This window comes from Leptonychotes weddellii, chromosome 2 (assembly GCF_054177405.1).
Source record: "Leptonychotes weddellii isolate Sample4059 chromosome 2, ASM5417740v2, whole genome shotgun sequence".
Taxonomy (NCBI): domain Eukaryota; kingdom Metazoa; phylum Chordata; class Mammalia; order Carnivora; family Phocidae; genus Leptonychotes; species Leptonychotes weddellii.
The window spans coordinates 123,199,669-123,226,222 of record NC_138370.1 but is presented as its reverse complement, the minus strand read 5'-3'; the positions used below and the strand labels follow the sequence as shown (position 1 = coordinate 123,226,222).

Below are 26,554 nucleotides of genomic sequence, written 5' to 3'. Positions count from 1 at the left end.
TGGGTTTAGCGTGGTAGGAGCTACTCTGGAGGGAGCCTGCTGAGACAGGTCCACAGGGGAACTCCAGGGCTGGGTGAGCAGGGATAGCAGGGTAGGTGGAGTGTCACCTGGCTCCTGCTGGCAGCTGGCCAGCGAAGCTCCAGGACGGCGGTGGGGGGCAAGAACAATTGTGCGCCCTAGCAGGTCTTGTCATGGAGAGCGTTGACAGATCCATACCCCTCCAGCACATACCCTAAAATTAGTCAGTAAATCTTCATGCATAAGCCAGACTCTTTGAACTGCTGCCTCGGTGCTGGTTCTCGAACCCGGTTTTTTAGGGCTCTGGCCCTTTGGGGGTGGAGTCTCCGTTTCCTGTTGCCCTCCTGGTGTCTCCTGGTGAGAAGTCCTGCTGATTTTCAAAGCCAGATGTTATTATGGCTCATCTTCCCAGGAACACCTCCAGGGTTGGCAGTACCCTATTTGGGATCTGATCCCCTCCTCAGGGAAGACCTCCATGCCTGTGTATCCCTCCCGCTTGTGGGTCACCACCATGCTATTTGATTCTTAACTGCATCTTTGCCTCCCCTGCCCTTCTGAGTGTGTGTGTGTGTGTGTGTGTGTGTTTATATCTCTAGCTGTGGAAGAGCCGTGCTGTTACTGTTGAGGTCATTTTCAGAGTTCGTTGCGTCATGTTAGTTGCATCCTCAGTGTGTCTATCGGGGGACGAGAGCCCAGGATCCTCCTATGCCACCATCTTCCCTGTAGTCTCAGTGTGCTTCAATTCTGTTTACCTCTCTTCATGTCCACAAGAACTGTTAGCCAGTTGAAGATTAAACACAGAACTATAAATTGTGCTGTACAACTTAGTCCTCAGGCCAAAGTGGGTCCTCCCCCTTCCTACCCACCTACACAAGAACTTGACTGTCACGTACTTACTCCGAACACACCTATACTTTGACCAAGTCCCGTTATCTAAAAGGCCACGTGAACAAAGGTGATGGGCCTGCCTTAACACCTGCAGTCAGTGGGATTGTTTGAAAATTAGGAGGCTGGCTGGGTCAGTCTTTAAAAGGCAGGCCCTGGACCCTGCCTAGGAGTATTTATCTTGTGAAATTAGCAGCCTGAGAATATCAGAGCACAAAAAAATGAAAGGCTAGAGAAGTGAACATGGCATGCATGATTAGCAATCTATCTGTGCACTAGCATTTATGGCTCAATAAGTAAAACTTCTCATCGGTTAGGTCAACAACTCTCTTCCTAGTATGAGGGTGTATAGAAGGACAGAAACACCTCCTATACTCTGCGACATGGAAGAGAAGAATGAGATTGCCTGTTTTCTGGGCCAAGGAGAAAACACAAGGAAAGAGAAATTCCTCTTCCAGCACGGTTGGAATTGCAACGAATTGAGTAGGAAAGTATGATGGAAGAGGGTATTAGCAAGTTTGCATGCCATCAGCTTGGCAAAAGTGGCTGCAAACTTTTAGCAGCTAACTTAGAATCATTTCTAAAATTCCCAGTCTCTTACACAACTTTACCTAGTTTGCAACTGGACAGAAACTCCTTCAGTGGGATCTGAAAGGATGACCTCTGGATATGTATCACACTCGTCACCATCCCCAAAAACACACTGGCAAAATTCATGGGCCTGTTTCTCAAAACACTTCTCATTATAAGCCAAAGCATCATACAGAAATGCAAAGTTAAAGCATTACTAGAGGGGCCAACATGCAGGCTAGCTTGAAGTCTGTAGTCAAATTTCTGATTGTTCAAAAATCACTCACATGATCTAATTCAGATTTTCTAGTTGTTTTCAAATACTAATGATATATTAGGGAATTCTTTACTGTAGATGGTACTTGAAGTAAGTTTTATCTGCCATAAGCTAGTCAAAATATGTCAGCATTGATACATTTTACTTAGGAGGGAAAAATCAGACTTAAGGCTGAAATTCTTGAATTGTGATTATGATTTAATACTTGTGAGGACATGGTTACTCTCCCATAGCCAAATAAAGCATCAGACAGAATTATATAAAAGTAATTACAATTTATTTTTTTAGAAATAAAAAGGCCTAAAAAAAAAAGTTGCAAAAATGATAAAATGTAATTTTGTTATATCCTAATCACTTGTGTTCTGTGAATTCCAAATAAGTAAAATAATATAAAAATATATTTTCAAATCTTTATAGACTGAAAAGAAAACCACATTAATCCTTAAATACTCTTCGATTTCCTTTACTCCTCCCACAGATGAATTCACAAATATATAAAAACTGATGTACATTTACATTCTGAAGTACAAAGCTCCAACAGCCAAGTAGTTATAGTTTATTTTGTTATGTGCAAAGTAGGTATTTCATATTTACTTGCTATGGAAAGCAGAGTACAGGCTCAATGGAGAATAATCACTAAACACTGATTAGTTTTAAGAACAATGCTGTGGTCAAAATGTACAATGGTACATATTTTTGGTAATTATGTACTTCTCTTGCAGAGTAAAGAACAGCTTTCAGGTATAAATCTTTCAAAGGCTATCTTTGAAGAGCTGTGAAGTGGACGTCATTTCAGATTTGATGAAAAGTAATTTGTCAGTAACTCCTCAAAAGCCAGGAGAGGATTGTTTTCCCTTTTTTTCCCTCCATGTGGTCAGTTTGATTCTTAAGGAAGGTCTGATGTAGCAAGAAGATACATTTCACAAACCCTTAACATAGGTTTCCGAACTGTCAACTGAAAACACCACCTCTGATGTGGATGGTTTCATTCAATCCATGTTCTACCAACTTTATATCTTCTAGGTCATCTTTTATGATGCTAATCAAGTGGCTAAGGCCTTCCTGTTGTTGTTTCAAATGCTAGAAGGGATTAAAAAAATAGATTAATATGTTAATCTATTAAAGTGCAAGTTACCCACAGGAATAAGGACTTTTCACTATTTCACCAGCAATACAGCACTTAACAGCTGCTCTAAATATAGTGCACATGCGTATTTAAACATTCATACTACATCTTTTGCTAACACATTTCTATGACCTACAATAACATACTGTAAAAAAACAATCAAATGAATATCTTCAACAGAAATTTTACAGAAGATACAGATTTTATATTAAAATGGAATGCAAGAAGGTACCCGAATATAGAGGACTAGCAAAATAATCATTCTGTAAACTGAATTTTCAGGTTTTGAAGTATAAAGTATGTAATAATGATAATGTGGTAACTACAACTGCTGACATTTTTAAGTATCCAGGTGTTAAGGCAGTTTTTAGAGCCTCGTGGGTACTAAGTAAGTTATTTAATATTCTTTTAAGCACCCTTTGGTGCCACAGATAAAAAAAAATTGAGATGCAGGTAAGAAACTTGCTCGAGGTCCTAAACTAGGTGATGAGATGTGATTCAATCCCAAAACAATACACTGCTTTTCACTGCTTTAGGTAGGTGTTTATGTTATTCCAGATTTTACTGCATAAACTCTTTAATACAGTTCTTTACCTCAATATGCTGAAATCTTTCTCAGCTCATTTTATTGTAGATATTTACAATGGGATATAATCAAGTGTCTGTATACCTAAGTTCCCAAGAATCTAGGGGCCAAACTGGTCTTTTAACTGTATAAAATGACAATATCCATTCTAAAGCACATAATAAAATTGGATTTGTGGATGATAATTATAACCATCTAAAATCCTCAGGGCCATGCCAACAGTCCCACCAAAGATGTTCTATAAAATTTACCATTCTGATCTCTTCAGATACAGTCAACGGTTATTTTTCATTAAACCTAACTGTATTTATACTAAAGGAAATAAGCTAGAGCAGTACTTTCCAAATTTTTCAAACCAAATGAGTCTAAAAGTGGTTTTGGCCACCCCAACCTCTCTAGCCAGGTCCCCTGAGGGGACCCATAACTGGACATATTCACAACTTATATGTAGCATACAGGCTGGGAATATGACATACAGCAGTTACTTCTCAGACTTCAATGTACGTCAAGTCACTGACCTTAAATACAATGCAGATGAAGTAGGGACAGAGTAAGGACTGACACTATGCCTTCTAATGACCTCTCAAGTGCTGCTGCCGCCGCCACTACCACCTGCCCGTTGAAGAGCGGGGTCTCGGGACCTCTATGCCTCTACTAACTGAATTCGTCTTGTATTATAAAATATACAAAACATCGAAATACTCATTTTAACCGTTCTTGAAAGTGTACAGTTCAGTAGCATTAAGTATATTCACATTACACAAAAATCACTATAGTCTAACTTTAGAGCTTTCATCTTCCCAAATCAATTCTGTACCTAATATTCATCCCCCGCTCCCCCTCCCCTGGCAACCACCGTTCTGTGAACTGTACTCTGCTAAGAGGAATTATACAGTATGTGTCCTTTTATAAAAATTGGCTTATTTCACTTGACATAACGTTTTCAGGATTCATCCATGTTGTAGTGAGTGTCAGAATTTCCTTTGTTTTTAATAAGGCTGCATAATATTCCACAATGTATATATACTGCATGTAGTTTATTCATCTATCTGTGGACACTTGAGTTGCTTCCACATTTTGGCTACTGTGAATAATGCTAAGAACACAGAAGTACAAATATCTAAGTCCCAGCTTTCAATTCTTTAGGTATATATCCAGAAGTAGAATTGCTGGATCATACAGGTAGAGAGAGGTTTAATTTTTTGATCATACAGGTAGACAGAGGATTAATTTTTTTGTTTTAACTGTTTTCCACAGCCACACCATTTTACATTGTCACCAGCAATGCATAAGGATCCTATTTTATTCACATCCTTATCAAAACTTCTTAGGTTTCTTTTTTGGGCATTAGCAAGCCTAACGGATGTGAAGTGAATTCACCTTTTTAAAAGGTGCTAGTGCACTTACCTGCTTGATTTCTCGTAACAGATCTGCATCGATGTAATATCTTTCCTCAGATTTGACTGCTCCGAAATGATTCTGCATCCTGATTTGGGACATCAGTTCATTTAGTCGGCCCTAAAAATAAGACCGAGTCCAATTACAACTGCTAACAACAGGTTTTTTTTTTTTTTTTTAGGATGTCTTTATTTGAGACAGTGTGTGTGTGTGCACGTGTGTGTTGGGGGGGGCAAAAGGAGAGGGAGAGAATCTCAAGTAGACTCCCCATTGAGCAGGGAGCCTGCCACAGGGCTCGATCTCATGACCCTGAGATCATGAGCTGAAAATGAAGAGTCGGACACTTTACTGACTGAGCCAGCCAGGCGCCCGAGAGAATCTTTCTTTTTTTTAAAAGGATGGGTACTACTCTAATAAAGTTACCTAATTCTCCCTCTGTCCATTATGTGAAACAGTAACACAAGCCAAAAACAACATTAAGAGTCTACTTTAGAAGGGAAGTTTTGATTAAAGAGCAAAATATTTAATAAAAACCAGTATACAAAATTCCTCTTTTTGAAGACTAGCAAATTCTAGCTTTATGGTCTTACAAATGCCTACCTTAAACTGGGTAGGTGCATTCAGTTCACACTGAATTGTATCTAGCTGAACTCGCAGTTGCTCTTCATCAGCTTGGATGGCATACCCACTCTTCCTCTGAATTTCCTGTTTGATTAGGACCTATATAAAGAAAACCCATCAACAATACCAATAGAATCATGATTCTCTTTTTAGTTATGTAATTTTATTACAGTCAGTTGTTGAAAGAGACCAGCTGAGAATCTTAAAAGAGTTCAAGATTTGAATTAGGTTTGCCCATTTTTATTTGGCAGTCTACGTTAGTATATTGATACATGCCTCTAATTTGTTTTTAATGCCTGCGTAATTTTTCATGCATTAATAACCAATAATTTATTCAGTTATTCCTCTTATTGAGGGGTATATATTTTGTTTCTAGTTTTGATATTATAAATACTGTAATAAACATTTATAGATAGATTCGCTGATACAGAACCCGCCCCCCCCAAGAATGAAACTGCTGGATTTAAAAGCATGTTTTCAGTCTAACAGAAGCTCCTAAATTGTTTCACAAACCATTTAGATTCATAAGCCACATGAGAGTATCCTTTTCCCCACATGCCAATCAGCAGTAAGTTGTTTAAATTTTCCCCAAACTAATGAGTATAAATGGAACCCACATTTTTTTCTTTAATCTGCACTTCCCTGAAAGTTAAAGGAGCATCTTTTTTTTTTATTCTTATGTTAATCCCCATACATCATTAGTTTTAGATGTAGTGTTCCATGATTCATTGTTTGTGCATAACACCCAGTGCTCCATACAGAATGTGCCCTCCTCAATACCCATCACCAGGCTAACCCATCCTCCCAACCCCCTCCCCTCTAGAACCCTCAGTTTGTTTTTCAGAGTCCATCGTCTCTCATGGTTCGTCTACCCCTCCGATTTCCCCCCCTTCATTCTTCCCCTCCTGCTACCTTTTTTTTTTTTCTTAACATATACTGAATTATTTGTTTCAGAGGTACAGATCTGAGATTCAAGTCTTGCACAATTCAAAGCGCTTACCAGAGCACATACCCTCCCCAGTGTCCATCACCCAGTCACCCCATCCCTCCCACCCCACCCCCCACTCCAGCAACCCTCAGTTTGTTTCCTGAGATTAAGAATTCCTCATATCAGTGAGGTCATATGATACATGTCTTTCTCTGTTTGACTTATTTCGAGGAGCATCTTTTAATAGTGAAGAACTACTTTGCATTTGCTCTTTGGTGAACTGCCTTTACACATTCTTTACCCATATTTCACTTGGGTTTTTTGGTCAGAATTAAAGGATCTCTTTGTATAATATGAATAATCAGTGCCATTTGCGAATTCAATTTTCTTTTTCTGGTATCTGTCACATGACTACTGACAAACGGCTTCTGGTACCTTTTGCTACAGAAAATTTTCTAATTATTTAGCCAGTTTTGTTTTACAGTTCCTGGCTTTCTGGCCAAAAATCTCTCCAATCCCTAGGGCTGTGCATGTAGCTTCATAAATTTGTTAGAGTTAAATCTCTTTAATCCACCTATTTTTGTCTATGGTAAAATACAGCAGTCCATTTTTTCCCCTAGATAGCCAGTTACTCTAGCATTATTTATTAAATAAACCAACTGAATTGAGATACTACCACTTTGTCACACTAAATTTTAAGATATACTGGCATCTATTTCTGGATTCTCTATTCTGTTCTATTATCTTTATTGTCCAATTCTATGCCAATCCCACACTGATTTGTTACAGAAACTTTAAAATAGATTCTAAAATCTGACCAATCCCCTTCACTATTTTGTTCCCTCAAAAGCTATTCTCACTTACCCTTCTTTATGAACTGAAAGATTTTAATCAAGTCTTTAAAAGTTGTATTTTCTAAACTTATTAAATGAATAGTAAATCTCATCTAAGAATATGGTTTATATGTCTATTTGTAAAGACTTTATCTCACATTTTTTTACTTCCCTCATAAATTTATTCCTAAGTATTTTACAATTTTTCATCACAATAAATGGAGTATTTTCCTAATTCCACTACTAGTATAAAGAAATGCTGGTTTTTGTACATGTATCTTCTATCTAGCCATCTCAACCATATTCTATGTTTTCTTCCCCTTGAGTTTTCTAGATATACTATCAAGTCATTAGCAAAAAGAAAATCTCTTCCAATGTTTATGTTAAGTTACTTACTTACCTATTCATTATATTTATGAAAACCTCCAAGATAACACTTAATAATATTGGGTATTTTTGAAATGTGATTTTAGTGCTTTGCTTCTTTGAATTTTTGCTAAAGTCTTTATTGTGTTTTTTTCTTTAATGTGTTGATCATGATAAATTATATGCTGATAGATTTCCTGTTATAAAACCCTGCATTCCTGAAATAAACCTTACTTAGTCACAGTATATTCTTATAGGATTTGATAAATAGTTCGAATCTTTTTGCTTATATTTCATTTAAAACTACGGCACTTCTGTTGTTTTGGTCATATTTATTGAGGTATGATCCACATATAACAAAATCCACCCATTTTAGGTGTACAGTTCCCATGAATCTTGATAAAGTCATGTCACCATCACCACAATCAAGATACAGATCATTTCCATTTACTCCTTGTAGTCACTCCTCTCCCCTGACTACCTGCCCCTTGCAACTATGGATCTGTTATCTGTCTCTAGTGTTGTTTTTTGCATAACATCATAAAAACAGAATTATGTCATATGTAGCCTTTAAATCTGGCTGCTTTCACGTAGCATAATTTGTATCTCTTATTTATTAGAAGTATCTGTTAATAGATTTTTATTTTGGGGTACCAAAAACAGATGTAAAATAGTGTGGCTGCTCTGGAAAACAGTTTTTAGCAGTTCTTCAAAACGTTAAACATAGAGTTACCATAATGATCAAGCAATTCCAATCCTAGGTTTATGTACCCAAGAAAATGAAAGCACACATCCATACATTTGTACACAAATGTTAAAAGCAACATTCATAATAACCAAACAGGGGAAACAACCAAAATGTTTATCAATTGATGAATAGATTAAAAATGTGGTATGTTCATATAACAGAATATTATTCAGCAATAAAAAGGAAGTATTATTACATGCTACAACACAGATGAACCTTGAAAACACTATGCTACGTGAAAGAAGCCAGTCACAAAAGACCACATCTCATGATTCCATTTATATGAAGTGTCCAGAAGAGGCAAATCCATAGAGACAGAAAGTGGTTGCCTAGGGCTGGGGGGTTTGGGATGAAATGGGGAGTGACTGCTAATAGGGATGGAGTTTCTTTTTAGGGTGATGAAAAGGTTCAAAAATTGATTGTGGCCATGTTGCACAGACTAAATATACTAAAAACCACTGAATTGTATACTTTAAATGGGTGTATTGTATGGCTGGTGAATTTTATCTCAAAGTGATTTTAAAAAACGGGGAGATGGTCTATATATTTTTCCTTTTATTTAGAATAACAACAACTTTGGAAATAGCTCTTTAGTGGTTAGACGAAGTTCAGCAATTAAACTATCTGGCCTTGGTATTTTTCCTTGGTTGATATTTATTAAGTTTCTGAATTGTTTCTGTAGTATTTGTCTAAGATTTTTGCGTCTCTTGTAGATGATTTTTTAGCAAAAATAAAGTCAGCAAAATTAAGCTATTTTCTCTAGCTCCCAAATTTATTGCCCTGAATTTCATGAAGTATTTTCCCATTCTGTTCTGTTATCTATAGTAATGTTTCCTTTCTCACTACTAATTTTTCTTTTCCTCCTTCAGACTCATAAGATATTTAGCTATTTTAAAAGATCTTTTCAAAGAAATGGCTTTCAATTTATTTTCTGTACTATGATTAATTTTCTTGTTTCACTCATTTCATATCTTTATTTCTCTCTTACTGGCTTCTCTTGATAGTCTTTCTAACTTCATGAGTACTAGGTTCCTTATTTTTTGCATTTGTATTTTTAAAAGAAGGCTTAAAGGCTATAAATTTTACTCTGCCTACAGCTCTTGCTGTATTCCACGGATTCTGACAGGTAATGGTTCTGTCTTCATGATTGTTTATAATTTCAGTTTTTGTTGCTGTTCATGCTTTTATTCCCTCTGTTAATTTTGAAGTTCTCTTGTTTTTCATCCTATTGTTTTCATTAATGGTTATACTCCCTTTTCTAGCACTGAAAAATCAAGTATTTTTTTTCTACTACTTTTATGAAAACTGGATGTTAGTGATCTGATACAGGCTTTCTTTGCACCAAGATGATTTATTTCTTCACTGCTTCTACCCTCTCAATAAGATGTGAATTTTAGAGTATATTTACTTTCTTCACCCACTCCTGTGAGACCTCTCCTCCATCTTCCAAGTTTTACTGAGAAAGTTTGGTACTTTCAGTTTCAAGTTACTATTACTTCTTTTCAGTATGTTTTTCTCTATTCCAAAAAAAATCTCTATTAAGCACTGTCCCACATACCGTCTTAAAACTATTCAAAAAATTTTTCCAAATTACTACCTGTAAGGTTCTATGGGAAAGGTCCATGAGTTTCCTCTTATATTGTGCAATTTTGGCCATAGTTGTAGTTTGATTCTTCTGTAATTCACTAATATCTTCAGATATGATCTGTTTTTTAAAAGAAAGTTTTGAAGGTAAGTATAGACATCACAAATATTTATCAGGTTTATCTATATGCAAAGTCTAATTCTAAAATGAGACAGATTCATCTCTCAAAATATAAACTCTTTAAATCTGCCTTATATTTCTTCCCCTTTGTGCATCTAAAAATTAAAAAGTACCACTCAAAGGTTTAAGAGCTCTAGGAAATTTAGTGATGAGGCAAAGTGCACAGAAAAAACATATACTTCAGAAATAAGGAATTTTTAGTAATATTAACCACCAGCCCATGAATGGAAAAAGTCAATAGCTATAGGGACATCCAGGAGTGGCATTAATAGACAATTAAATCTAACTACTTCTGGATAGTATAGTCCAATATGATCTGCTGCAGAATACTTGAGAGGGACTGATCAGAGTGTAGGGGGAAAGGAAGGATATTAATCATACAACCAAATACGTTTTTATGCCTCTGCATCTTGGATTTGCTCTTTGCCTGGCCTGAAAGCATACTGTTCTGCCTTATGAAGTCTTAACCTTACAGGTGGGAGTTAAATCTGATTTCACTAAAGCTACCCAACCTGAATTAATCCCATAATTGTTCCTATCATAATTAATCATTCTTTGGCATTGGCTATATTAAGAGGTTACAAGAAAGAGGGTAAGAAGATTGTGCAAGACATATTTTAGTTATGTCCACCTGGACATGTCACCTTTTAAGGAAACTTTCCAGTGACAGGTCATGCTGAAGGAACAAAAGTAGGTAGCCATGTTTTATACTATGTAACCTAGGTACTCCCCCCCCCCCCAGTTTTGAGGAGTTGGCAGGCTTCCAGACACGAAAGACTATAGTGGTCTTCTAAACCAGCAGTAACTAAGAAAAAATGGAAATGTTACCACTCAGTATTTATTCACAAACACTATAAATCTAGGAATTAACCCAAGGAAGAATGCACAAGGTTTTTAAGGAAATCGGGGGGGAGACGAACCATGATAGACTGTAGACTGCGGGAATCAAACTGAGGGTTTTAGAGGGGAGGGAGGTGGGGGGATGAGTGAACCCGGTGATGGGTATTAAGGAGGGCACAAATTGCATGGAGCACTGGGTGTTATATGCAAACAATGAATCATGGAACACTACATCAAAAACTAATGATGTACTGTATGGTGACTAACATAATAAAAATAAAGTATTTAAAATTGTTTCAAAGGACAGTACCTCAATGAGTAAAGAAATGTAACATGTTCATGATGGAATAATTTATGAAGATTCAATTCTCTACAAATAATGTTTAATGCAATTCCAACTAAAATTCTAGTTTTTTTTGTTTTTTGTTAATTTTATTTATTTGACAGACACAGCGAGAGAGGGAACACAAGCAGGGGCAGAGGCAGAGGGAGAAGCAGGCTTCCCGCCGAGCAGGGAGCCCGATGCGGGGCTTGATCCCAGGACCTGGGATCATGACCTGAGCCGAAGGCAGACGCCCAATGACTGAGCCACCCAGGCGCCCCTAAAATTCTAGCATTTTGACAAACTGATTCTAACACTGTTAATAGAACAGTAAAGATCTATAAAGATGCCACAACTGTGAAAGAAGAATCAGATTCACTGTATCACATGCTGAAATACACTACAAAGCCACTGATTAAAGAACAGAATACATCATATATATATATTCACATATGGTGACCTGATAGCATAAATGCTTTGATAAATCATTGGGGGAAAATAACACTGGATGTTATTTATGGACGACATTGGAAAATCTGACCCACTAGAGAAAAACAAGGTTGGGTTCATACCACTTATTGTGCAAACTTGAACTCCATGAGGATAGAAGACCCCAATGTGGAAGGTTAAACTCCAAAATATTAGGGAAAAAAAATGTAGGAGACTCTCAGACCTTGGGGTAAGGAATGATTTCTTGAGCAAATTCCCAAGAAGAAACCAGGGCAAGATACTAGTGGATATTATTACATTAAAGTTTTCTGTTCAACTAAGGACACTCTGCAGAGTTGGCAGAGAGATGAGAAAGGAGGAGATATCTGAACAATATAATCAGACTAGAGATTAAAATCCAGAGTAATGGTGAACTCCTGAAATTCAGTAAAGAAAAGTTAAGTGCCACAGAAAAACTAGCAAAAGATAGGAACAATTTTGATTTTGGACAAGATGGACTTAAGTATATGCTACTTTCTCTCTCCTACTGAATATAGCTATAAAACTTGAATGCATGGGCAACTATTTGAGGACTCTGAAAAATAGTGGCAAGAGGACTGGGGAAGAAGACATGAATTTGAAGTACCACTGAACTGGTGGTGAGTTACCACTGTCCCCAACCTCTGGCATACCCCACTCTGGGTTCAACAAAGCCCAAAACTGTGAAGTGAGCATCATGCTTACAGCTCCAAGAAAAGTCTGTATTAACACTGATGTTAGGAGATACATTGTAATATCTAGAAAAGGTTTCCTCAACTCCAGTACTATAGCAGTCCTTCCTCATCCATGAGGGATATGTTTTACTACCCCCAATGGATGCCTGAAACCATGGATAGTACCAAGCCTTATATTTATTATGTTTTTTCCTATACAGACATACATATGATAAAGCCTCATTTATAAATGAGCCACATTAAGAAATTAACAAAATAGAATTATACTGTAATAAAAGTTATATGAATGTGGTCTCTCAAAATCTTACTGTACGGTACTCACCACTGTTCTTATGATGATGTGAGATGATAAAATGCCTACCCAATAAGATGAATCGAAGTGAATGACCTAGACATTGTGACATAGCACTAGGCTACTACTGTCCTTCTGATAGGGGTTCCAGATAGTGGTTGACCGCGGTAACTGAAACCGCGGAAAGTGAAACCGTGGATAAGAGGGGACTACTGTATTAATTTGGGCGTGATAATTGTTGCAGAGGCACTGTTCTGCACACACTAGGATGTTTATCAGCATCCTTGCCTCTACTCAATAGATACCTATAGCACTCCCCCAGTTCTAACAACCAGACAAGTCCCTAGACATTGCCAAATGTGCCCTGGGGACAAAACACAATGCCCACCCCCACTGAGAGATGCCCTATGGCAATCAAAAAAAATTGTTGAAAGGACAGTAAATTAAAAACAGAATGCTAAAATGTGTCCAAAAAAACCCAAAAGGCGGCAGAAAAGAGGAAACAGATCTTCAAAATACATGAAGCAAAAACTGACAGAACTGAAAGAAAAAGACAAATCCACAACTGTAGCTGGAGACTCCCAATTCTCCTCTCAGAACTAGTAAACACAAAAATCAACAAGAATAAAGAACTTGAACAATTTACCAACCAGATCTCACTGACACTAAAAGAAAACTCCACCCAAGAACATCATTCTCCACATTCTTTTCAAAGGCATGTGGGTTAAAAACCTTAAAATAACTGAAATTATACAAAGTTCTCTGACCATAATAGAACTAGACTAGATATCAACGAGAGTAAAAGGAAAATCTCCAAACATGTGGAAATGAAACATACTTCTAAATAATCTATTAGTCAAAAAAATTCAACAGATAGAACTCTCAAGTGAAATTAGAAAATATTTTGAATGTATCAGAGATGAAAATAAGACATTATCAAAATCTGTGGGATTTAAAGCAGTGCTTAGAAGGAAAAAAAAAGTCTCAAATTAATAACCTAAAGCTGCTACCTAAAGGAACCAGAAAAAGAAAAAAACCCAAAGCAAGAACAAAGAAAATGGTTAAAAACAGAAATGAAATTATAAACAGAATACTAGAGACAAAAGTAATGAGACCAAAAACTTGGTTCTTTGATAAGATCAACAAAATTCACAAACCTCTACTAAGACTAACAAAAATAAAGAGAGGTAATAGCTTCTTTGGTCTTATTTTGAAGAACTTTGGTCATACCCAATTTATAGTACTGTGGCAACTCATTTTAAAAATGATGCTGATAAATCCAATGTGTCCAGCCCAAGATAATGAAGGCTCTGGAAATCATGTCACATGAAAAACCATGCTTAAGTTTATAGCCAAAGAAGAGAATAATAAAAAAGAAGAAATGATTACAATGTTCAAATATCTGCAATGCTGTCATAGGAAGCACAGTGATCACCTACAAATCAATGCCAGAGAAAATGGGTGTAAGTTATACCAAGGCAGATACTGGATCAATGTAAATAAGAGAATTTGTATCAATTAGTTAGCTGACAATGAAATGGGTTGCTTATAAAGCAGTAAGCTGGGGCGCCTGGGTGGCTCAGTCGTTAAGCGTCTGCCTTCGGCTCAGGTCATGATCCCGGCGTCCTAGGATCGAGCCCCGCATCGGGCTCCCTGCTCAGCAGGGAGCCTGCTTCTCCCTCTCCCACTCCCCCTGCTTGTGTTCCCTCTCTCGCTGTGTGTCTCTCTGTCAAATAAATAAATAAAATCTTTAAAAAAAAAATAAGAACAGGGGTTTTGTTCTGTTAAAAATAAATAAAGCAGTAAGCTTTTCACTATTCAGTCTGAATGAGTATGTTACCAGGAATTCCACATAAGAGAATTTGGAGGTTACCTTTAAGAACCTTTACGGATATTAGGTAGATTTAAGCATTTAATAATTTAAGTGTGCTTCATTAATCTACAATTAAACTATGCCAACAAAAAGAATCACAACTATAGCCTTCATTTTGGTAAGGCCTCATAAATAAGTGTTTAAGAAAATAATATGCGAGAGGCTGCAGGAAGATGGCAGAGTAGGAGGACCCTGGGCTCACCTCTTGCCACGTGGCCACCGAGAGAGCACCCACGTCGGCATAAATAACCCAGAAAGCAGCCCGAAAACTGACAGAACAGACTCTCTGCAGCCCGGCATAGACAAGAGGCTAGAACGAAGCAGATCCACCCCCTCCAATCGCTCTTAGTAAAATCCCATCAAAGTGGTGCCACAAGCCTGGCAGTGTGCGCGCGGCCCAGACAAGGGCCAGCACCACTCCACAGTGAGTCCTGCTCCAGGGAGAGGGGAAGATAACCACACACCAGTCTGACTGTGACCCCAGCAGTGCGCTGGGGGCAGGCAGTAGGTCTGACTGCAGGCCCACCCACCAACAAAAGCTTCTCAAGGGACTACACAGGGACAGTGCCTGCAGTTAGGTGCTCCTGCATCTCTGGCAAACGCCTGGTCTGACTCAACTCAAGCCCAAGGCAGCCCCGGACCGGCCCACTAACAACACGGGCACCAGATTCTGCCCACAACAGGCAGAGCGCCACTTTAGACCGGACTAAAGGCAAACACAGCTCCGCCACAACGCTAGGACACCCCTGTAGCAACACACATAGGAGACACCCCTGAAGCACCATTTTCTGGTGAAAAAGAGACATTGCGCTGCAGGACCTCTTCTTCCTAAAGCCACTACTTTCAAGTGCGGGAGATGTAGGTGTCTTTCCTAACACATAGAAACAGACACAGCAATAGACAGAATGAGGAAACAGAGGAGTATGTCCCAAATGAAAGAGCGGAACAAAATCACAGCAAGAGACCTAAACAAAATGGAGATAAGTAATATGTCTGATAGCGAATTTAAAGTAATGCTCATAGATACGCACTAGAATTGAGAAAGGAGTGCAGGACCTCCATGAGACCCTCCACCAAGAGAGAGGGGATACAAAAAAGAACCAATTAGAGCTATTGGACTCACTAGATGGAAATAAAAATAGACCACCTGGAATAAACAGAAAACAAGAGGAAGTAGAAGAACGGATCAGCTACCTGGAGGACAGAGTAATGGAAAGTAATCAAGCTGAGAGGATGACAGGGGAAAAAAATACGCAAAATGAGAACAGACCCAGGGAACTCAGTGACACTGCCAAGCATAACAGTCGCATGATAGGGACCCCAGAAGGAGAAGAGCGAGAAAAGGTGGCAGATTTGTCTGAAGAAATAATAGCTGAAGACTTCCTGAATCTGGGGAAGGAAAGAGAAATCCAGATCCAGGAGGCACAGAGAGCCCCCAACAAAACCAACCCAAAGAGGTCTGCACCCAGACACAAAGTAAATAAGATGGCCAAAAGTAGTGATAAAGAGAATTTTAAAAGCAGCAGAGAAAGGAAAGCAGTGACATACAAGGGAAACCCTATACGGCTATCAGTGTGTTTTTTCAACAGAAACTTTGCAGGCCAGAAGGGAGTGGCATGATAAATTCCAAGTGCTAAAAGGAAAAAATCTATAGCCAAGAATACTCTATCCAGCAAGGCTTTCATTCAGAATAGAAGGAGAGATAGTTTCCCAGAAAAATAAAAGTTAAAAGCAAAACCAGCCATGTCCCCATCACACATGGATGCCATCGGCCTGTGGGTCCCAAATTCACAGTCTAGCCGCCCTCCTGCAAGAGTCAGCATGCACAGCCTGCCACCTGCTCAATGCCAAGTCAACACACCTTCCCCTCAAATTCCAGCCCCTGTGCTGGGTTGTGCACAAAAGTGGGCATAATTATAACAGCAGAATGAAGCAACCCAAATAGTGACACTAATTCTGTGGAATATATAATGGATAAAAGGAGTGTGCTAGGCTGATAACATCTCCAACAAGCACATCAAAGGACAATACATACAGCATGATTCTGCTTAGTAAAAGAAACAAACCCAGGAAAAATAAAGTAAGATGAAAACAGAGAGGGACACAAACCATAAGAGACTCTTTAACTATAGGAAACAGTGTTCCTGGAGGGCCGGTGAGGGGGGATGGGGTAACTGGGTGAGGAGCACTAAGGAGGGCACTTGATGGAATGAGCACTGGGTGTTATATGCAACTGATGAATCACTGAACTCTACCTCAGAAATTAATAATACACTATATGTTAATTAATTGAATTTAAATAAAAAAAAAAAAAGAACACCCCCTCCCCCCCGCCAAATAATAATAATATGCATTCCCTGGCTGGAAATGGAAATAACAGCCTAATAGCAATGCTAAGCCAACAATTCTAAATTCTTTGTTAAAATATACCAAATCAGATTTACATGATTTTGGAGGCTCTATATTAAGTAGTTGCACAAAACTGTAATTGTTAATTCACTCATAACGCTATACTGTTTCCCTCTAAGACATAACAGTAATCCACACGGTAAAAAGAAGTGTCTGTAATCTCTTTTTACTATTCCCAGAGGCAGAGAATGAAGCTAAATGCTTACATCTAATCTGGTCTGATGCTGCTTAGTCATCTGATCTTGAACCTTCAGTCTTCGAAGAAGTTCTTTGAAACCCACCATGGGTACAGGAATTAACCTGAAGAAATCCAAGTGGTCAATTATCAGACCTTAAGCCTTTTACTATTATTACAAAGTATAAGAAATTAGGGTTTTTCATAGTAACATTCATGTAATTTCACAATAAATTTCTAGGGTTCAAAGGCAGATCAATGACTATGAAATCAACAGTGTTAAATCAGATTTTATTCAACTTTATTTTACAAATGAGGAAATAAAGTTCAGTCAAAAATTGTACTTTTAAAGGCAAGTATAATTAGGGGAGTGATACTCAGTGTTCAGGTTTTCACCATATTATATGGCCTTATCAGTCAACATTTTTTTTTTTTTAAGTAGGCTCCCAGGCCCAACATGGGACTTGAACTTATGGCCCTGAGATCAAGAGTTCCATGCTCTACCAACTGAACCAGCCAGGGGTCAACATTCTTTAGCAAATTTTAGTCCTTATATGAAAATAAGATGAAGGTATGCTTACTTTTCAGAATCAGGGTTATCCACCTTGGCCTGTTCCCAGATAATAGGATCAACACCTACCAAAAAGAAGAAATATTTTTTCTGAAAAAAACTATTCTGTTTTTATAATATTTGTATGGGAGAGGCCTTCCTAAAGAAGCTGTAATGAAAAATGACTATTCAATATGACCACTACAAAAATGAAAATTTTTGCAGGATAAGCTTAAAAAAAAAGTTACAGACTGAAGGGAAATACCTACAATCTATAGGATAATACATTAACCTCCAGAATATAGAAAGAGCTCCTATAAATCAGAAAGGAAGACAAAAACATCTAATAGAAAATGGGTAAAGAACATGAGATGTTAATTCACAAAAGATACAAACATGGCTAATAAACATATAAAAAGATGCTCAACTGACTAGAAATCAGGGAAATGCTAATGAAAGTAAGTGATTTTTGCATTCAGAATGGCAAAATTAAAAGAGACTGACAATCTCATTGCTGGCAAAAAAAGATCAAAATGAGAAAATATTAAAAAAGAAATATGAGAAAAAGAAGACATTCCTGTTACAATGTGTACAACTTTCTTTGGAGAGCAATTTGGCAGTCTCTAACAAAACATAAAATATACATAATCTTAACTCAAAAATTTCATTACCAGAGATCTATTCTAAAATACATATCCACGTGTTCTAAGGCATATTTATAGGGATGTTAATTGTTGCATAGTTTATAATAATGAAAAGGTGGAAATAACATAGAAGTTAAGTGAAGTAAGGTACATCCATGGTATTCCATGTAGATTTTTAAAAAGAATATTTACTTTCATGTACTGACATGGGATGGGAAGTGCTATGAAATACTACAATTGAAAAGGCAAGCTGTAGGGGCGCCTGGGTGGCTCAGTCGTTAAGCGTCTGCCTTCGGCTCAGGTCATGATCCCAGGGTCCTGGGATCGAGCCCCACATTGGGCTCCCTGCTCAGCGGGAGGCCTGCTTCTCCCTCTCCCACTCCCCCTGCTTGTGTTCCTGCTCTCACTAGCTCTGTCAAATAAAATCTTTAAAAAAAAAAAGAAAAGAAAAGGCAAGTTGCAGTAAACGTACAATGCAAAATCCTTTTAAGGATTTCCATGTACATATGCCATATTAAAATCACAGATAAGGGACTAATAGAGTATAATAAATTATTAGTAGTAGCTATTTCTGTGGAAAAGAGATAAAGAGGATCTGTAATACAGTCAATCTAGTTATGCCATTTACAATCTTTTTTGGTGAGAACACATTTATTTAGGTTTTACTTGAATGCTCAGCACAAGTTAGAAAAAAATAAAAATATTAAAAGTGAATTACCTTTGGGTAGATGGATTATGGATTATTTTTCTTTAGTTTGTCATTTCCCAACATTTCTAACAAGCATATTAGCTATAGAATAAAAAAAGCTAAATGCAATGAAAACATTCAAAACTTTGTCCCAAATTAGCAGACATGATAGACACTAGTTTTATTAATAACCAACTAATACCTCCCAAAATAGAGGAAGCATATATATTTCTAAATCTTTCATTTCCTCAACTCTGTGACTAAAAACATACCAGCAGGAGGATTCTGTAAAAGTTGTTTGATTTGTGCAGGAGAAAGTTCAGTTCTAGTCATAGAAAGGGTTACACCAAGTTGCTGCAACTGTGTTTTTATATTAGTTTGTTCAAAATGGGCATACAGTGTTGTAGCTGGAACTCTTCTTGAAGTACCATTTGGAGAACGCTCAACAACATAAATGACAACTTCTGTCCTGGGGGAAAAATAACCAAGTTATAAAAGAGCACACAACTCATAGCTACAACTCTTATCAGTGCAGCATGTGATTTTAGAAAGATGCTAGCTGAATACAGAAATTGTTGTTTTAGAAAATAGTATTCTCTTAAATCTTGGAAAATAAGGAACCCTTACTTTATGTTCACTTGTAAATCAACTTGAATGATAAAATGAGACAGACATATAATATTTGTAAAAGGTTTGCTTCGCTGCAAAGTCCTATGTAAATGTTACTATCTTTTCCAGAACTGAGAAGTACTTTGGAGATTCTGTTGAAGCTTATCTGATCTCAGTTATTATACCTCACTAATAATAATTCTTCTAACCCAGCATATCCCAAAGTAAATGCTTTTGCCACTAAGTATGAAAATTATACAGAAGACATAAGAAGTAAATGAGTCATAGTTATTATCCATGAATGAGCATGAACAGTAACCAGTTAAAACTTTCCAATAACGTCTTTGTGGCCTTTGATTTGCACACACAGCCATGATTAACATTTCTTCCTGTTTCTGAATGAAAAATCTAAGGAATTATTAGCATCTGGTAAGTTAAGAACTCCAAGATTAAGGGGCGCCTGGGTGGCTCAGTTAAATGTCCGACTCTTTGATTTCAGTTCATGATCTCAGGGTTGTGAGATCAAGCCCCGCATCTGGCCTCCGCACTGGGCGTGGAGCCTGCAAAATTCTCTCTCCCCACCTCACTCTGTCCCTCCCGCCTCTGAAAAATAAATAAATATAAAATAAAATAACTCCAAGATTAAGAAAAATGCTTTTAAACAAATGTTATAAATACTGAATAACCACTAGCTGAGTAATAACATTCTAAGATTTAATTTGTGCTTTATCAACAAAAACGCTATTGGATCACTCTCTTTAGACCAAGGTGCACAGAAATAAATGGTGTATTTAATGTATACTTACTGATCATCTGGCAATGTTTTAATACCCTCTACATTTACAGTAAGGGTCTGGTTTCCTCCCAAAACTTTATGTAATGATTCTACCAACTGCTGTTGTTGGCTTCGAATATCTGTTTCTTTTTTGTTGAAAACTAAAACCACTAGCCCATCTTCATCTTTATTATTGGGCATACAACTATATCCTACTGCCTGTAGAATGACAAAAACAATATCAAAACTATGTACAGATTTTACATCAGATGTTTAATAATAATACGTTAAATATCTGCTAAAACAAGGAAAACAGCTTAATGTCTGCTAATGAAGGAAATAATTATTCTTCCCACCACTCTGTGCCCTAGGTCATCACAAGTATAAAGAGAAACTACTTTACCCAAGAATAATATAAACTTACAGTGAAATTAAAATTTTCTCTTCAACAGAGTAACCAAATAGCCTTCTCCTCTAAAAAACTTTGATATTCATTATTGTTGGGTGTTTCTGAACTCTGATGAAACAATTCTGCATGTCATTATAAAAATGACTGCAAAAGTCATGGACCAGGACCTAATTTATTTTACTATACTGACTTACAGAATGTTAAACTAAGTTTTAGATATACAAAGATATGATTACTATACTTTTTTCTAAATATAAATACTTTTAAAGTAGAATAACACTGTCAAACTTACAATACTATAATGTCTACATCATTTTATGGTTCCATGTAATATAAAACTTTACAAAGCATGTTAGTTTTTAACATAATATTAAATATGACAAATTTCTAAGGAATTACTCTTTTAGACAGAAGCCTTTTCTTTTGTCACCACTTATAATGCAACTTTTTAAAAAAGATTTATTTTGGGGGGGAGGGGTAAGGGGAGAAGGACAGAGGGAATCTCCAGCAGACTCCCCACTGAGCAAAGAGCCCTATACAAGGTTGGATCCCACGACTCTAAGATCATGACCTGAGCCAAAATCAAGAGTCAGATGCTTAACTAACTGAGCTACCCAGGAGCCCAATAATCCACCTTTTAAAAAAGAATTCTAGTTCTCATTTTATCATATGTATGTTATATATCAACTTAAAAAAAAAGTTCTATTCAATCTATGTCCACTGTATAGCTCTTAGTCACTAAACAAAAGCATAAAATTTCAACACTTAAAAATTCTTTTTATTAGAGTGATGAGATAGATGTTCTTTAGTAAGATAAGCTAGTCACTTTTTGTTGTTTAACCATGTTGAGAAGGGTCTGATCCTCAGCCTTGCAGCTCCAAACACAAGCTTACATACATATTGATTAGAGACTGACACAGGCAACAAAAAGTGTTGTTGTTTTTTTTGCCACTGAAATGTGGCTGGGGTGCCTAGGTGGCTCAGTTGGTTGAGTGTCTGACTCCTGGTTTTGGCTCAGGTCAGGATCTTAGGGTCGTGGGATCCAGCCCCAAGTCAGGCTCCACCATACTCGGAGAATCTGCTTGGGATTCTCTCGTTCCCTCTGCCCCCCGCACACATGCACTCTCTCTAGAAAATTATTAAATACGTCTTAAAAAAAAAAAGTAGCTGAAGTATAAACTGGATTGCAATACATTAGTTATTAAAAATATGCCATCGAATTGATCTCAGTACTCTCACTGGCTGATAAGACAATCTCTGAGAAGCCAAATTCAAATGAGAAGGTTGTTTGGTAGGCATGGAATGAGAAAGAAAAAGATTATACTGTTTTAATGGCTTTAGCATCCAGTTATAATAGTTGACAACAGAATTATACATGCCAAACAGCACATACAGTCCGTCTGCTGGCTGGGGTATACATTCCTGGACAATGTTACATGAGTATCACCAAATTTAGTTTTGGGTCTCCACTTTATAGATGCCAAGCAGACCACTCACCTTTTGTTAACATTTTTTCCTCAGTTTTAAATTACATTCTGATCATACCTTCCTTCATTCATACTCTGGTCACCTTCAATCACATATATGTAAGAAATCACTTCAATTTAATAACTTCTGTATCTTTAAAACAAAAGTATAATTGTATCATATTCAAGGAGTACTAAAGACCAAGCAATTGTTTCCTTCGTCTTATTTTAATCCAAATATCACATTCTCTCTTACACACACTCTTCAAGTGAGGATCAAAAGAAATACTAATACCTTAAATCGGCAAAAGGGATTTTCTTGTGTGAATTCCACTGGTGGAATGTTATTGTTGAAATATCCTTTTCCTGTGCCCCAAAAGGCCTGCAGCTGATTCCATTTTGCTAAAATAGCGTCCCTCTCATCTCCCAACAGCGTTGGAGCAGAAAGAGCACTTGCAGTATTTATCAGTTGGCTGGACTGTGTAGGAGCTTGTGTGGGCTGACTGAAGAGACCACCTAATGCTAGAAATGTACCCCGTAGTTAGTATTTAAAAAAAAAAAAAGAATCCGTCAATTCAGATCCTAGGTATGGTAGGCCGAATAATGCCCCTTCCCCCCATCATGTCCACATCCTATCCCCAGAACCTGTAAATATGTTACTTTACACAGCAGAAGAAACTTTGTAGATGTGATGAAATTAAGAGATTGAGTTCAGACTATCCTGGATTATCACTAAGTGAGCTCAACACAATCATAAAGGTCCTGAGGAGGGAAACGGGAAGTCAGAGTCAAAGTGAGATGTGAAGACGAAGGAAGGGGCTGGCTACAAGCCAGAAAATGCGGGGAGAGAGACTAAAAGCTGGATAAGGCCAGGGAATGGATTCTCCCTTAGAGCCTCAAGAAGTAACATGGCCCTGCCAACACCCTGATGTTAGCCCACTGAAACCCATTTCTGAATTTCTGATCTCCAGAACTATAGGATAATAAATTTGTATTGTTTTAATATACTAAGTCTGTGATACTTTGTTAGGGCAACATTAGGAAACTAATATACGAGGGCAATCCTTATAATGTTAAACTTTTCTAATGATTATCTTAATACAAGTAATTCCATTACCAGTACACTAGTTGGATTCATATTAGACCCACATAAAAAAAAAATGCATATGGATATGATACGGAAAAGTAAAGTTTGTGAAGTTGCAGAATTGGTTTTTAAACCTTTATTACTATTACATGTGTGTAATAAATACAAACTGGAGGACACAAAGTAAGCAAAAAGCATCATTATATCATTGTTTTATCAATATCAACTTAATCACTTTTCCTTCTCTTACTACAAAGAAATAGTAAAAAGAACAACAAATGAACTAATCATTAGGATTCTAAGCTAAAAGCTTTAGCAGGCCGTGTAGCTTTGGGTAAGTCACTTAACTTCTCTGTGCTACAATTTCTCCAACAGAAAAGGTAAAGTTGTTAGATCAGATCAGTATCTCCAAAGTGGGAGATTAAGTAAGTATCCCCAGTACATGAAATTATAGCTGTCAGGCAACAGTTGAGCCACTAAATAGACTAATTCACATAACAAGAAGTTATCTTTTAATTATCTGATAATATATTTTAAAAGTCTCAGTTTGGTACTAGTCTGCCTTTAATGACTCACAACACCTGCTTATCTCACATTTTACCAAAGGAAAGCAGAAGTCTAAGGCTCAAAGCTTAAGGCAAAAGTATTAGCTAGAATCTATTAACACTATTACATTTTCTGTGTGCTTAATTTCAGTTATCCTGTCTTTATAGATGATACTGGCTTTCCAAAATTTATAGCAGTAATACAAATCTTCCTTTTTTTATTTTTTTTTTTTTTAAAGATTTTATTTCTTTATTTGACAGAGAGAGACACAGTGAGAGAGGAGCACAGGCAGGGGGAGTGGAGGGGGTAGAGGCAGGCTTCCCGCCGAGCGGGGAGCCCGATGCGGGGCTCGATCCCAGAACGCTGGGATCATGACCTGAGCCGAAGGCAGGCGCTTAACGACTGAGCCACCCAGGCGCCCCACAAATCTTCCTTTTAAAATAAATATGTAATGTTTAGGGGCGCCTGGGTGGCTCAGTCGTTGGGCGTCTGCCTTCAGCTCGGGTCGTGATCCCGGGGTCCTGGGATCGGGCCCCGCATCAGGCTCCCTGCTCCGCGGGGGGCCTGCTTCTCCCTCTCCCACTCCCCCTGCTTGTGTTCCCTCTCTCGCTGTGTCTCTCTCTGTCAAATAAATAAATAAAATCTTTAATAAAAAAAAAAAACTTCTTTTACAGAATAGTTTTAGTGTGGAAGGGAGGGCAGAGTTAGGAAATCACCATTTTGCAACTCCTAATAAAATAACTGACTGAGGCAATGATCATCAATGAATGAAACCATTAAGTTAAAGACTGATGGGGAACTTTATAAGACAGATTGGCTGTCACCCCCCCCCCCGAACCCACTGATCAATCTCAGCATCACCAAAAGAGGGATACACCTTCTAATGTGATGCAGTATGAAGTACACTGCACAATTGGCAAAGTATCCATGGCAAAAAGTCAAACTTGAATCTAAAGTACCTAAAGCTAACTTCATTTACCAGAAAAATGGGGGATAAAGTTAAATGATACTACAAGCAAACAAATCTCCAATTGGGGACATTTCACAGGACAACTGGCCCAGTCTCTCCAACAATTCTTGAGGGGGGAAAAAAGGAGTGGGGAACTCTCTATACTAAAAAGAAACTTGAGGGGTGCCTGGGTGGCTCAGTTGGTTGTGTCCGACTCTTGATTTCGTCTCAGGTCATGATCTCAGGGTTGTGAGCTCTGCATCGGGCTCCACACTGGGTGTGGAGCCTGCTTAAGATTCTCTCTCACCCTCTCCCTCCCTCACCCCCGACACGCTTTCTCATTCTAAGAAAAAAAAAAAAAAAGAACTTGAGATATGATAACAAGAAAATGAATGCGGGGATCTTGTGTGGATCATGATTTGAATAAACCAGCCTTAATGAAACATATGGGGAAATGTGATTAAGGACTAGGTATTAGATGATACCAAGGAATTATTAATGGTGAATTGGAATGAAGTCCATGTTTTTAAAGAGAGAAGCACAGTAAAGTGAGGGTGAAAGGACATGTTTGGGATTTGCTTTAAAATACTTCAGCAGGGACGCCTGGGTGGCTCAGTCGGTTAAGCGTCTGCCTTCGGCTCAGGTCATGATCCCAGGGTCCTGGGATCGAGTCCCGCATCGGGCTCCCTGCTCCACGGGGAGCCTGCTTCTCCCTCTGCCTCTGTCTCTCATGAATAAATAAAAAAATAAATAAATAAAATAAAATAAAATAAAATAAAATACTTCAGCAATCAAAAAAAAAAAGGGGGGGAGCCAAGGAGAGAGATAAAACAAGTATGGCAAATTCTGACTTGCTGAATCTATTCAGTAGACTATGGGGTCGTTTTACTCTTATTTTTGTGTGTTAAATTTTTCATTTAAGTAGAAAGTAAGTATTCATTGGATTTGAGAGGATTAATGATCTTAACTGTTTAAGAAAACAGAATCCAGATCACTGTGGGCTAAGAGGTAAGAGAAGACAACAAAAGGGGATCCCCTTTTCCATAACTATTTCATGTAGTTTATGAAGATGTGATGTGAGATTAAAGTTGTTTTGTGGTTACTGTTTTAAGAAAAAAGAAACTTCAGGTTGTTTAAATGTGGATAAGAAGGATCTTTGGGGAGAGAACTTGAAGACTATTTTGGGGAGAGGGGTGTTGCTGGAAAGAATAATCAACAGTAGAAGGGTCGCTTGGAAGAATGAGATCCAGAGCACAGGTGAAAAGGGAAAAGGATGAGTATAGAGGGAGGAAGATAAACAGATCTGGTAGTGGGAAACTGAAGGAACTGCAATGAGGGATTTTATTTTCTTTCTGAAGTGGAGATCAAGGCCATCTGCTAAAAATAAGAATAGAGAAATCTGAGATTTGAAGAGAATAAAGGTTTAAGTGTTACAGAAGGTGGGAGAATAAATTAAATAAACTTCTAAGGATTACCAGGCAATGTTGAGGCCCCAACTTAAGTCAGTGATTAAGAATTTAGAGGTACTATTCAATCTTTTGTACTGTGTGATTTTTCTCAAGCAGTATCCGGAGAGACAGTTGGGCTTTCACCCGCTTGGGATTTTTTACCCCCTCAGGCACATGATACAATGACA

The 26,554-nt window shown here is 37.7% G+C and overlaps 1 protein-coding gene and 1 long non-coding RNA gene across 3 annotated transcripts in view; one reads left to right on the top strand and one right to left on the bottom strand.

The window, feature by feature from the left end:
- The window catches only part of LOC145720280 (uncharacterized), a 32,362-nt gene that overhangs the window by 3,728 nt on the left and 2,080 nt on the right, over nucleotides 1–26,554 (top strand). The gene's annotated exons all lie outside the window — the stretch shown is intronic.
- Nucleotides 2,006–26,554, bottom strand: part of NUP54 (nucleoporin 54) — a 31,368-nt gene continuing 6,819 nt past the window's right edge. Inside the window, exons 4-12 of one of the 2 annotated variants that reach the window (XM_006744032.3) lie at nucleotides 22,632–22,858; nucleotides 20,493–20,680; nucleotides 19,350–19,546; nucleotides 17,777–17,831; nucleotides 17,227–17,320; nucleotides 9,954–10,061; nucleotides 5,461–5,580; nucleotides 4,870–4,980; nucleotides 2,006–2,830 (exon numbers count right to left, since the gene is read on the bottom strand). In XM_006744032.3, the coding sequence (XP_006744095.1) occupies nucleotides 2,702–2,830; nucleotides 4,870–4,980; nucleotides 5,461–5,580; nucleotides 9,954–10,061; nucleotides 17,227–17,320; nucleotides 17,777–17,831; nucleotides 19,350–19,546; nucleotides 20,493–20,680; nucleotides 22,632–22,858 (1,229 nt within the window). In that variant the 3' untranslated portion in view covers nucleotides 2,006–2,701. The remainder of the gene's footprint in view (nucleotides 2,831–4,869; nucleotides 4,981–5,460; nucleotides 5,581–9,953; nucleotides 10,062–17,226; nucleotides 17,321–17,776; nucleotides 17,832–19,349; nucleotides 19,547–20,492; nucleotides 20,681–22,631; nucleotides 22,859–26,554) is intronic. The other variant, XM_081812956.1, reaches the window with a different exon arrangement.